This window comes from Mytilus californianus, unplaced genomic scaffold, assembly GCF_021869535.1.
Source record: "Mytilus californianus isolate M0D057914Y unplaced genomic scaffold, xbMytCali1.0.p SCAF_9, whole genome shotgun sequence".
In the NCBI taxonomy this organism is placed as follows: Eukaryota; Metazoa; Mollusca; class Bivalvia; order Mytilida; family Mytilidae; genus Mytilus; species Mytilus californianus.
Window position 1 is genome coordinate 22176045 of NW_026262745.1, and position 13884 is coordinate 22189928.

At 33.4% G+C, this 13884-nt stretch overlaps 1 protein-coding gene across 1 annotated transcript in view; it reads left to right on the top strand.

The window, feature by feature from the left end:
- Positions 1-12360, top strand: part of LOC127715820 (protein mono-ADP-ribosyltransferase PARP14-like) — a 42128-nt gene extending 29768 nt beyond the window's left edge. The window contains exons 9-10 of the mRNA XM_052221961.1: positions 11530-11751; positions 12295-12360. Coding sequence (XP_052077921.1) covers positions 11530-11751; positions 12295-12360 — 288 coding nt within the window. The remainder of the gene's footprint in view (positions 1-11529; positions 11752-12294) is intronic.
- Positions 12361-13884: the final 1524 nt, after the last annotated feature.

The following is a 13884-nucleotide window of genomic DNA, read 5'->3' on the forward strand; positions in this document are numbered from 1 at the left end:
AAATCTAGATACGATCCGCTTCAACTGATCAATCCTTTAAATAAACTTATTCTAAAATGTTACCAATTCAACATTGTGATTAGATCTTGAATATTGTTTTATCGAAATAAATATTGATTTTGTTATCGGTAAATTTAAACCGATCTAAATATTATTGTTCTACACATATGATTATTCACGGTTCTTAAATATGTCGATACCTATATTTTGGCATTGCACATGGTCATGTTCGTCCATGACTTCTTTGCGTCTTAACACTTAATGCATTGTATGTTGGATATGATTGATATTTATGTCTTAGACACATAATTTTTTATTAGTTGTTATTGTTGGCTTTAAACTAGCTTTCAGTAACTGCGAGTACTTTCATATCTGTACTTTGTGTGTTTTGTGTTTGTTCTAGGGTTTTTATGTGCTTTGTATCGATCTGATGAGTTAAGCCTTTTCAACTGATTTTTATATAAAAATAAGGAGATGAGGTATGATTGCCAAAGAGACAACTATCCACCAAAGTTGATGTAAGCAATTATAGGCAACCGTACGGCCTTCAACAATGAGAAAACACAAACCGTATAGTCGGCTATAAAAGGCCCCGACATGAAAAATATGAAACAACTCAATTGAGGAAGCTAACGGCCTCATTTATTACAAAACAATTTACGAAAAACAAATATGACAGACATGAACCAACGTCAACCACTGAACTACAGACTCCTGACTTGGGACAGGCACATAAAGAATATGGCGGGGTTAAACATGTTTGTGAGCGCTCAACCCTCCCCCTAACCTGGGACAGCACAACTTAAGACAAACTATGAAAATCAGTTGAAAAAGGCTCAACTCATCAGATAGATACAAAGCAGAAAAACATCAAACAAATACACAGACCGTTTGTGGCAGGGTATTTATCCATCCCTCATCGTTAACAACAAAAAGGACACTAAGTACAGATCTGAGAGTACTCGCAGTTACTGACAGCTAGTTCAAAGCTAATAACATCTAATAAAAAAAATTATGTATCTTAATAGTTTGTTCTACTGTCGTGCTGTTCGCCACTGTCCCATGTTAGCGGGAGGATTCGACGCCAGCAAATATGTTTAACCCCGTCACATTATGTATGCGTCTGTCCAAAGTCAGGAGCATGTAACTCAGTGGTTGACGTTTGTTGCTGTATATCATATTTTGTTTTCGTTTATTGTTTTGTACCTAAACCAGGCCATTAGTTTTCTCGTTTGAATTGTTTTAAATATGTCCTTTCGATGACTTTTATAGCTTGCTATATATATATGCAGTATGGGTTTTGCTCACTGTTGGAGGACATATGGTGACATTTAGTTGTTAATTTCTATGTCATTTAGTCTCTGGTGGCGAGTGGTCTCATTGGTAATCATACCACATATACAACTTCTTATTTATACATGTATAAAGCAATTAGTTGTTTGCTAATTAATACTGATGTTTGTTTTTATACGCCTGTTTACGGGACGTATTATTGTATACCATTGACCGTCTGTCCGTCCGTCGTCAACACTTAGGACTAAAAAAAAAGCCACAAATTTTCATGAAATTTTGGTGAATTGGTTATATCTATTGACGTAAGCCTCCTTTCGATTTTCATATATTCTACATTTTACGTTTTCGAGTTTTGGGATTTTATTTATAAAAAATGGTTGATTTTCCAGTTTTCTGACTATAACCCAAAAATGCATTGAGCAATTTCATGAAGCTATGCTGAATTGTTAATATATATTGAAATAAGTTCCCTTCTTATTTTTGAAAATTTCTGATTTTACGTTTTTGAGTACTGGGACTTTACTCATAAAAAGGGGAGAATTTCCAATTTTCTGACAATAACTCAAAAACGCTTTAAGCAGTTTTCGTGAAACTTTGGTGGTTTGTTTACCGATTATATCTTTTGAAATAAGCTCTCTTTTGTTTTTTATATATATCTGATTTGACAGTGCGCAGTTATGGAACTTTTATAGTTGAATAAAAGTCGAAAACTGTCCAATTTTTTTACACTTTGGACGCTATAGAATTTTATTCATTCAAAAATCATGCCACAAACTAAGTTAAACTTGAGGTAGCCTTAGTAGTGCCAAATTATTTATATTTTGTATCAATGGGTGCCACTGTGTGTGCGTTTCTTAAAAAAATTTTCGGGGGGGGATTGTCTATTTTAGCAATGATATTTGTGAGAGAGCATCGCGCAGGGATCTACTTTCCTTTTCACAAATACAGCACGTGATTTTTTTCAGCAGATAGCACGGGTGTTTTTGTGAATGCAATTTTGTCATTGTTTCAATTAAATTTGTGTGGCTTCTTAAAAGCGGTATTGTCAGAATGGTGTGCACATGTACGGACAATTTGAATCTGATTGAATTTCGTCGAATTTATGTCGACATCCGCAGGGTGTTTTATTGCTCACCTTACTATATCAATCTAAGTTTTCATCTATAAGTTGAAATGTTAAATGATCTGGTGCTGCTTCGATGTGTTTTTGTATGTATTGAGAAAAATTTGTTAAATATGTTAATCCGTAAAAAGTGTTACAATTCATATTCAAACGCAACACATCATAGTTACCTGAAAGGTGCCACAATTGCTTCAGAGATGATGCAACAAAAATAATTAATGTACACACATTCGATAACTCTTGTGGGACTACCTGTACCATATGAAAATTAATATATGTGGTATGACTACCAATGAGACAACTATTCATAGTTTTTTTTGTTTTCGATTTGACGTAATCGCGTTATAAGAGGCTTTCGGGTCACCCGATATTTTACCGTGATAAAGTCAGTATCGAACACAAAAATTCTAACATACTCTATCCAACTCAAATAATGGTCATTGTGATATAATAATTTCTTATGATAATCTTTTTGCGGTATTTAATGACAAACGGGACGACCTTTTCTCTCCTATTGTTGATTATTCTTTCCAGGTATATAAATATCAGAATTTGGTAAAAGGTTTGAACACATTTATCACAAATAAAGAGACTCATGGAAATTGAAAATGATTACAACGGTTATTTATAATGCATGGCAGGGTTTACTTTTAAATCTTTCGATTTAGCTGTAAAAATAAATACATCTTTCAATAAATGTTATAATATAATATTTTTGTCCTTTGTGGATAACATTCATTCACTGACTTATAGTTTTTGTCTCGCCTTGACGGAGTCAAAAAGCGAGACATAGGTATGCTGTTTCCGGCGTCGGCGACGGCGGCGGCGACGGCGTCAACAATGTATTAGTTTGTGATTAGGTCTAGTTCATGATGAACCACTAGTGGTAGGTCAATGATATTCGGTATGCAGTTGTGTTAGCATTTGCACATCTCATTACTATGGAGATTATTTGGCCCCGCCCCCTCAGTCAAGGTCTATTGACTTTGAAACTTTTCATAGTTTACATGTATTAGTTTGTGATAAGGTCAATTTATGGGGAACCACTAGTGGTAGGTCAATGATATTTGGTATGCAGTTGTATAAGCATTGGCATATCTCATTTCCATGGAGATTATTTGGCTCTGCCCCTTTAGTCATTGTCTATAGACTTTGAAAATTTTGCTAAGTTAACATGTATTAGTTTGTGATTAGGTCAGTTCAAGGGGAACCATTAGTGGTAGGCCAATGTTAATTGGTGTTCAGTTGTATAAGCATTAGCGCATCTCATTTCCATGGAGAATATTTGGCCCCGCCCCCTCAGTCATTGTCTATTTACTTTGAAACTTTTGCTTAGTTTACATGTATTAGTTTGTGATTAGATCAGTTTAAGATGAACTGCTAATGTTAAGTCAATGATATTTGGTATGCAAATTTTTTGGCATTTGCAAGTATCGTTTCCATGGAGATTATAAAGCCCCAACTCTGATAATGGTTCATTGACTTTGAAACTTTTACATAGTTTACAAGTTAATGTTGGTGTTCAGGTTTGTTTAAAGGGATCGACTTATAATAAGTCAATGGTATTTGGTATGCAGTTGTATTAGCATTGGCACATCTCATTCCATTGAGATTGTTTAGCCATGTACCTTCAGTCATGGTTCATCGACTTTGAATATTTGCATAACTTACATGATAAAGTATTGCTATTTTAATTTCAACATTTGCATTATCAAAATTACAAAAAGGCGAGGTATATCTCTGTGATAACAGTTTATGAATTACAGCGCACGATCGCATGATGTCATATCAACAGGACTGTTTTTCTTTGTTGAAATAGTTATTTGTTATAGTGATTAAGATTATATCACAAAGTTGCCTGCTGTACCCCAATTTTTGACATTTTTACCTATTATGTTTATTTGTTTTACTCACACATTGTTGTCAATATAATGGAATTCTATGCGACTGTCATACAAGTGAGAGGTTTAGCTAGCTATAAAACCAGGTTTAATCCACCATTTTCTACATAAGGAAATGCCTGTTCCGAGTCAGGATAATGACCGTTGTTTTACATTCGTTTGATGTATTTGAGCTTTTGATTTTGTCATTTGATAAAGGACTTTCCGTTTTCAATGTTCCTTGGTGTTCGGTATTTTTGTTATTTTACTTTTTTCAGTTAAATCTCTGCACACCTTTTCTGGACTTCGGTCGATTTTTAGCCTACATTATTGTATAGATAATGTGTTGAACTTAAGATGACGTTTTTGAGTCGTTTGTTGACATATTATTAACGTAATCCTCCATCTCCTTTTATGATATTTTATCCCCGATTCTTATTTTCAGTAAAGATAAATTGAATACTCTAAGTTATACAAATTGTTTTTAACTTCTAGCTGAAAATACCATAAAGTACAATGTAGAGTTCGGAAATCACGAATTCACCAACATTCCAACTGACTTCATTTTCAGAAAACGATATCTGTAACAAACATAAACTATTAGCTACTTCTTTACAAGCAGAACCAAATACAATGAAAGTCCCAACTATGTACTGGCTTCCGAAGCTACACAAATCCCCTTACAAATATAGATTTATTTCGTCCTTAAGTCATTGTTCCACTACTAAATTGTCTATTCTACTTACTAGTACACTTGGTACAATCAAAAACCTGATAATAAATTGTTCAAATAAGGCCTTTGAAAATAGTGGAATTAACTACTTTTGGAGTGTCAAAAACTCGTTGGAAGTACTTGATAAATTACATGCATATATTGGTGATTTTGAATCTGTTCAAAGTTTTGATTTTTCTACCCTATATACCACTTTGCCTCATATTCTTATTTAGAAAAAATTCACACACCTAAATAAATGGGCATTTAAGAAGTCGGAATGCGAATACATATGTTCAAACTCTTTTAGGTCATTTTTTAGTAGCAACAAACTAAAGAGCTATGTCAATTGGACATGCTTTGATACTATATCTGCCCTTGAATTTTTACTTGATAACATTTTTGTTCGCTTTGGAGATTCCGTATATCGTCAAGTTATCGGAATTCCAATGGGGACTAACTGTGCACCACTTATTGCGGACCTGCTTTGGTATTGTTATGAGTTACAATTTATGACTAAAATCAGCAAAGACCCATCAAAACAACATCTGATACAAAAATTTAACAATACTTTTAGATATTTGGATGATATATTGGCTCTGAATAATGACGACTTCAGTATGTATACTAAAGACATTTATCCTGTTGAACTTACTTTAAATAAAGCTAATACTAACAATCACCACTGTCCTTTCCTCGATCTTGATATCTATATCATTAACGGGAAGCTTAATACAAAAATTTATGAAAAAAGAGATGATTTTTCATTTCCTATCGTTAATTATCCATTTTTAGATGGTGACGTTCCCTTGTCACCATCTTATGGTGTTTATATATCTCAACTTGTACGATTCGCTCGTGTATGTAACAACGTATTAGATTTTAGCGAGAGAAATTTATGTAGTACTGAAAAATTATTATTGTTGTTAAAAAAAAAAAAAAATATTGAATTGTACATTTAAAAAAAAAAAAAAAAAAAAAATTATTACACCAGGGATTTCGATATCATAAACTAGTCAAAACATTTACTAAATTTTATCATCGGTATAAGGACATCATTCGTAAATATAACTCAACATGCAGACATCTTATACGTTCGGGTATTTCACATCCAATCTTTTATGATAATATTCTTTACAAAGCACAAAAATGTCAGTATTCACCTCAAAAGCTAACAAAACCTTTAAACAGACTTATTAAGAAGGGATATAGTTACGATACTGTTGTCAGGTCATTAAAGATTGCATATTTTAGCTTTAATATTGATTCACTTATAGGGTCTTTGCATCGGAATTAAACATATTTATTCTAAAACCAGTTGTTGGCATGACACGGGTAATGTTCTTCTCATATATTTTATGATAGTATGATACTAAACCCCTAACAGGAGGGATTGTGCCTGATATTCATATGATGAAGACATAATCTTTAAATCAGTTTAATTGAGGTCTGGAGCTGGCATGTCAGTAACTGCTAGTAGTCTGTTGTTATTTATGTATTATTGTCATTTTGTTTATTTTCTTTTGTTTCCTATTCTGACATCGGACTCGGACTTCTCTTTAACTGAGTTTTACTGTGCGTACTGTTGTACGTTTGTTTTTTCTACATTGGCTAGAGGTATAGGGGGAGGGTTGAGATCTCAAAAAAACATGTTTAACCCCGCCGCATTTTTGCGCCTGTCCCAAGTCAGGAGCCGCTGGCCTTTGTTAGTCTTGTATCATTTTTAATTTTAGTTTCTTGTGTATAATTTGGAGTTTAGTATGACGTCCATCATCACTGAACTAGCTAGTTTACATATTTGTTTAGGGGACAGCTGAAGGACGCCTCCGGGTGCGGGAGTTTCTCGCTGCATTGAAGACCCATTGGTGGCCTTCGGCTGTTGTCCTCTCTATGGGCGGGTTGTTGTCTCTTTGACACATTCCCTATTTCCATTCTCAATTTTATTCTAAAAGAGAGGAGAAAGGTATCAAAGTGATAATCAAACTCATAAGTCGAAAACGAACTGACAATGCTATGGCGAAAAAACGAAAAACGACCAAAAGGCAAACAATACAAAAATACGAAATAAAAAAAATTAAAACTGGGCAACACGAACTCCACCAAAACTCAAATGCTCGGGAAGGGAAAGCAGATCCTGCTTATATTTGGAACCAGTCTGGTTGGTCATGTTAGTACAAATGGCGATAAGTCTAATAGGCTATTTCTTGAACCATGTCTTTCACCGGAGAAGATCGTCAATTATGAACTCCCTTATGACGTCATTTACCTGATTGAAGGCGAACCTTTATTCCTGCACCTGCATTAAAGTTTCAAGCATCTTCAGGATCGTCATTCTGCAGGATAGTCTAGAAATAATTTATATTCCGTAGGTACATGATCTCAATGTCTCGTACGATTACGGGAGGGTTACCAGGTAATTAGATTTTTATTTCCCGAATATTTCGTGCAGTCATATCCAACTATCGCGGTCATCACGTGACTTTTACTAGTCAATTGTTTATCATTAATAGCCTATCGTTTTATCAATGAAAATGAATGGGCTACATAGAATAAACGATCGTAACTTTTTTTTTATACATTGTGTATTTTACCTTTCAACCCCGCGTTATAAAGATTTTTCTTATTTACAATTAAATATGCTCAATTTCAGTTCAAAAATATGATTTCTTGCTTCAAATAAAGTTTGAAAATCAAGGTGCCATAACCTCACAGCCTATGTTAACTTCTTCGATAACACTCGATAAAATTGCAATGGGACCTTTTTATATCTTCAATTTTCTCAACTTATTTGTTTTAAATAATATCCTTCCAACCCCTAAACAGGTCGACAATACATTTAATGCGAAGAATCCAAATCCAAATCAGTTTAGGTAAAAAACTTTTTGCTTCAAAATTTGATTGAAAAGTTCACATTTTGGAATTTGTTTGCAATATTTGAAAAAGTGGCGGCCGCTGTCGGAAGTAAACAACGACACGACGGGCTATGTATTCATTTAGTTATTAATTTTAAAGTTATATTTGAAATATTTTAAGTGTGTCTTATTGCTTTTGAGAAATTACTTATTCCACCTTCACTTTAGTATATTTATTAGAAAAACTCTCTCGCACACAAAATAAAGATTTATATCATCGATCCTGCATTGTTTACACTGACATCGTAACTCGACTTGTGAAAAGATATTTTGTAATATTTTTACGATGAAAATCAAATAACTTATGGATGCAAACGATTTCAGCCATTGCCTTACCTTTAAGCAGCATAAATTCAAACATTGTTTTCTTTTTGAGAGAATGGACACATTTTGTATGTTTTGATAAAATTTCGAAATTGCGATAAAAAAAATGGCGACTAATTAATTTTTAAACGTAGACGATCTTCGACATTTGTCTATGCAATAATTTAATTCAATTCCATTTTTTTCATTGCAATTAAATTTGACACCTAATTGTCATTCTTACAATACCCTTGTGCATAGCTAGATTAAGGAGATATAAAGTCATAGCACCGTCGTGATCAAAGAAAACAAACATGGCACCTGATCACGGTGTATGTTTTGACAAGACCTATGTAGTTTAGTTTTGTCCGATTCTTAATGAAATTATTTCATGATTTTATTTTAAATTGATAAAAGATAACCTCAAATGGATGTAAATAAAGGCAACAGTAGTATACCGCTGTTCGAAACTCATAAATCGATAGAGATAAAAACAAATCCGGGTTACAAACTAAAACTGAGGGAAACGCCTCAAATATAAGAGGAGAACAACGACACAACAAAAACACAACATTAAAATGTAACACACACACAGAAACGAACTATAATATAAAAATGGCCATTTTCCTGACTTGGTACAGGACATTTTAAGAAAAAAATGTTGGGTTGAACCTGGTTTTGTGGCATGCCAAACCTCCCGCTTTAATGGCAACGTCAAACACAACACCAAAACGACAACATCACATGACAGGATCACAATACAAATAAATGGGAGAACATATAGGACAAAGAAACACACGAATAATAGCTAACAAAAGGTACTAGGCTTAAAATTCAATACGCCAGACGTGCGTCTCGTCCGCACAGTGACGCTCAGATGAAAAAAGCTTGAAAGCCAAAACAAGTACAAAGCCGAAGAGCACCGAGGACCAAAACTTCCAAAATGTTGCGCCTAACACGGCCAGGGTTTTCTGCCTGGGACAAAAACATCCTTATTATTTAGAATAATTTATAATTTTGCAAACAGTAAATTTTATAAAATGACTATATAATAGATATAAATGATAAAACCGAAGTGGGGACTAACGACAGAATAAAAACGGATACATTACATAAAACAACTTAATCCAACATATAAAAATACACAGCCGAGTTAGCCAAAGCATCAACGCACAAAGTGACGTCACATTTGAAATTCTAAAAAAACACACAAAGTGACGTCACATCTGAATTTGTAAAAATATTTCCCAAAAATAAGATAGGATTAGGATTGATTCAAGATTAGATTTGTAATACTGACATTACATTTATTAATAAAAATGAAAATTACAATACTTATTAATATCAAATTGTGGTATTAATTAGATAATTAATTGTATTATCTAGCTATGTTGGTGTAAACTGAGGTCAAATGTATATACATTTTGATCACGTGGTGATGAAAGTCACATGACAGATATAACTAACTACCGTATCTCGGAACTGGCGTATTCGGTTGGTTACATTTGAGGAAAAGAGGGTGGGACTGTGATTAAGTCACTTGGAACATATCCGTCGTCATTTCGTGATGGCGTTCGGAAATTTTTCGAAGCAATGGTTTCAACTTATATAGGAACTCTCGGTTTAAGAGCTTCATTGTAAGCAGCAACCCTATATTAAGGAAATCGTGATAAAATATGCATTCTCTAGAAATCGAGAATATAATCCATATGCAGGCGCTGCTGGAATGATGCTTCATAAAAATGGAAAGTTTACAATTGGGAAGCTGAAATCATCTGTTTTGTTGTAAAGTTTAGTTCTCAACCGACCCTCATTATCAATTTCTAGATTAAGCCAAGATGTGAGGTTGACTTATCTAATACAGACACAAATAATAGTTCTTTTTCTATATTTGGATATTTCAGTATTACACGGGAAACTCTATACAAAATGTTACGACAAAAGAGTCGATTTTTCTTTCCCGATTGTTAACTTTTTCTTTTTGGAATGTGAGTTTCCTTTAGCACTTCTTACCGTGTGTTTATTTCACATATTGTTCGCTATGCCCGTGTTTGTAGTCGCGTTTTAGATTTCAGTGAACGTAATGTACATGTATGTATAACTGATAAAATATTAAGTCAGGGATTTCGTTAACACATATGAATTTAAACCTTTACCAAATTCTTTCATAGATACAAGATTTGGTTAGGAAGTTTGGCTGTACATGTACAAAAATTGGATATCACATCCTAAGCCCGCAAATTTAGATACGATCCATGTTAACTAATTTATCCTTTGCATAAACTTATTCTTAAAGGTTATCAATTTAATACAGTAGTATAATCTTTAAATATTGTTTTTATTGGTACTAACATTGATTTTGTTTCTGAAAAAATAAAACATAACTTAACATATATTGCTATATATGTACAGTCATGAGAACTCGTTATCCTACATCCTGTCGATAATGTTTACTTAAAGTTTGGCATTGCACAAGGTCATGCGTTTCTCAGACTGTTTATCACGTCTTACACTCAATCCGTTGCATGTGTACTGATTGGTACTTTAGTCGTGAAGAATATGATTTATTTACTAGATGTAATTGGCGTTGAATAAGCTTTCAGTAACTGCGAGTACTCTTATTTCGGTGCTTTGTGTCTGTTGTTTTTATGTTAGTTGTTTTTGTGCCTCGTACTGATATTTTGAGTTAAGCCAACTGCTACTGATTTTTTCAGTTTGTTCTTATGGTGTGCTGTTACACCACTCTCCCAGGTTAAAGGGAGGGTTGAGTGCTCACAAACATGTTTAACCCCGCCACATCCTTTATGTGCCTGTTGTATGTCAGGAGCCTGTAGTTCAGTGGTTGTCGTTGATTCAAGTATGTCATGTTTGTTTTTCGTGAATTGATTTGGTAAACATTAGGCATTTAGTTTTTCTCGTGAATTGTTTAACATTTTTCATGTCGGTGCCTTTCATAACCGACATTACAATAGTTTTTTCTCATTGATTAAGGCTGTACGGTTGACTATAATTGCTAAGATCCACTTTATTGGAACTTTGGTGGATTGTTTTTTCATTGGCAAGCATACGATCTCCTTATTTTTATATTAACTGTGTCTGTTGTATTGTTTATTTTCCCGAAAGTGACAAACTTAATTTTGTGTTTGTTATGTAACCGAAAATCAATTGTTATATAATCCTACGGTTGATTTTTTTTTTCAAATGACAACTCTATTTTGTCTTTTATGTCTTAATCTTTCGCCGTTTATGATTTCAAATGTATGAATTTAACGGTTTTTGCATAATGATCCATCTGTTGATTCATAGGAATTAGAGATGTTTATGACAAACTGCTTGGCAGCAGCCACTAAATCTGGTTTTAGTTCTATTGCTTTTCCTGCTTTGGGAACTGGAAACCTTGGGTATCCTAAGTCAGAGGTTGCACGAATGATGTTTTCCAACGTGGAAATGTTTGGACGCAATAATCCAAGTACTTCAATCACAGACGTTAGATTTGTAATTTACGAAAAGGACACTGAAGTTTTGAAGGTAATTCAAATTATCACAATACACGTTCAGTTGTAATTGAGTAGAATTATGAAAGAAACTTGTTGTTAAGCTGATGCCTTGGTTTCGAGTAAATAATGCATATCCGCGCTAAGATCATAGCTAACGTAAGTGTTTGTAAGCAATGTGTATGTCTATTCAAAATTAAAAAAAAAAGTTATTTAATAGTGGTAGGAATCATAAATTATGATTTAAGCAAACATATTGATGAACAAAATATAAAATAGTACATTCAAACTAACTTTCTTTGGCATTGGTGTTTACTTGAAGTCGAGATACATTATAGTACGTCTCCGATGTTATTATCTGCTTTACCACTGATATTGACTGGTTAAAAAGTATTTCAATGATTTGTTTTGTAATTTGCTAAGCCCTTGAGGAATTTGATTTTCATTTGATCTGAAACTCATAACAGTTGCTGATGAAAATCAAGAAACCAAATAAAGCAAAAATTAATAAAAAGGAATTTAAACGAATATTAAATTCCTTTCCAACAGTTACTTTACATTTAATTCATCGTTTCAGGCATTTGAAGATGAAAAACGGAATGGGAATCGTAGAAAGGACAAAAGCAAGAGTATGAATTTTTAAAAGTTATGATGTTATTTAGATCAATATATCTAAAAGATTTATATTTAAATTATTTCGGATGTTACACTTTTTTCATTTAATTGTTTTCCCTGTAGTTAAAGTGTTGTCTGTCCTTCTTTGACAACATTATTTCGACTTCTCATTTGGTGTTTTCTGTTTTATTATTTTTATTAAATATAATAAGTTACAAGCAATGATTCATTTTGTGCATTCATTGTATTCCTATGATCGTTTTACAAAAAAAAAATGTCACGTCGTTTATGAAAAGAAAAACTATCGCAACAAATATTTTCCTATTCACAGAATTTAGTACCTTTATACTAATATTGACCATGCTCAAATAAAAGATAGGCCACATAATCTCACTAAACTGGGCTTTTTTTTCAACAAGAATGGGAGTCGTAAATACGTACTCTTTGTTTTAATGAATGAAAAATCTCACTTTTATATATTACTATAACGTACGGTATTGGTTTTTCTCATTCTTTCATATTGTTAAGAGTTACACTGATTCAATTAACAAATACATCGAAGATGATATCAAAATGCTCGACTTTTTGATCGACAGCATAATTGTTGAATATTGTGGACCTATATTTCAACAGACAGTCGGTATTTCAATGGGATCTAATTGTAAACCCCCCTGCTGAACGACATGGTTTTGTACTCGCATAAAGCAAAATGCATACAGAACCATCTCAACGATGATAAAAAAAACATTTTGCAAGGTTCTTTTATTTCACTTTTAGATATATAAATTATATCCTGTCACTCAATAAGCAACGTTTCAGTGAGTGCTTGCATCTCATATATCCAAGTGCGATTAAGGATACTACCGAAAATAGAAGGTCTGCTTTATATCTTGATTTTTTTCCACGATGTTGGATGACGTCTTCAAACTAGGTAGTAAAGTACTAAACGAGTAGTCTTTAATTTTCCGTTTTTCAACTTCCCACTTCTCAGCAGTAACATACCCTCTGTCTCATCGTTTGGCGTTAATGTGTCTCAGTTAATAAATTACGCTCGAACATGGTCACACTATGTGTACTTCTTTAAAACAGGTGGGCTTCTTACACATAAAAAACAACTAGAATTGATGCTACATAAGTTTACGGTGACCTACACAAATTTATTAACCGATATGATGTGCCTGTGTCTCAATTCGCTGGAGACATGTTTTCACTGTCATTAATAATGGAACGCCAGAATAGTTGTCTGATCTTTTACTATTTCCGATGGTATCCTTTTGAATGCGTAAGTATTCACATGGCGGTGCATGATGCATGCATAAGAGAATAAGATAAACGGTTACCCTGTCGATGCATCCGGTTTCGCTACTTGTGGAGTTCATGCCATTCCCGCAGGTTTTGTTTCTTATCTTGATTTGTATCTTCTTAATCGATTGATGAGAGTTGAACATCGGTAAACAATTGGATTCTAACCTAAATGTCTATCCACCACTAGCAAACATTTTATTTTCAAAGAAGACAGCTATCTAATATTTGATTTTTTTTAAGAAAACAA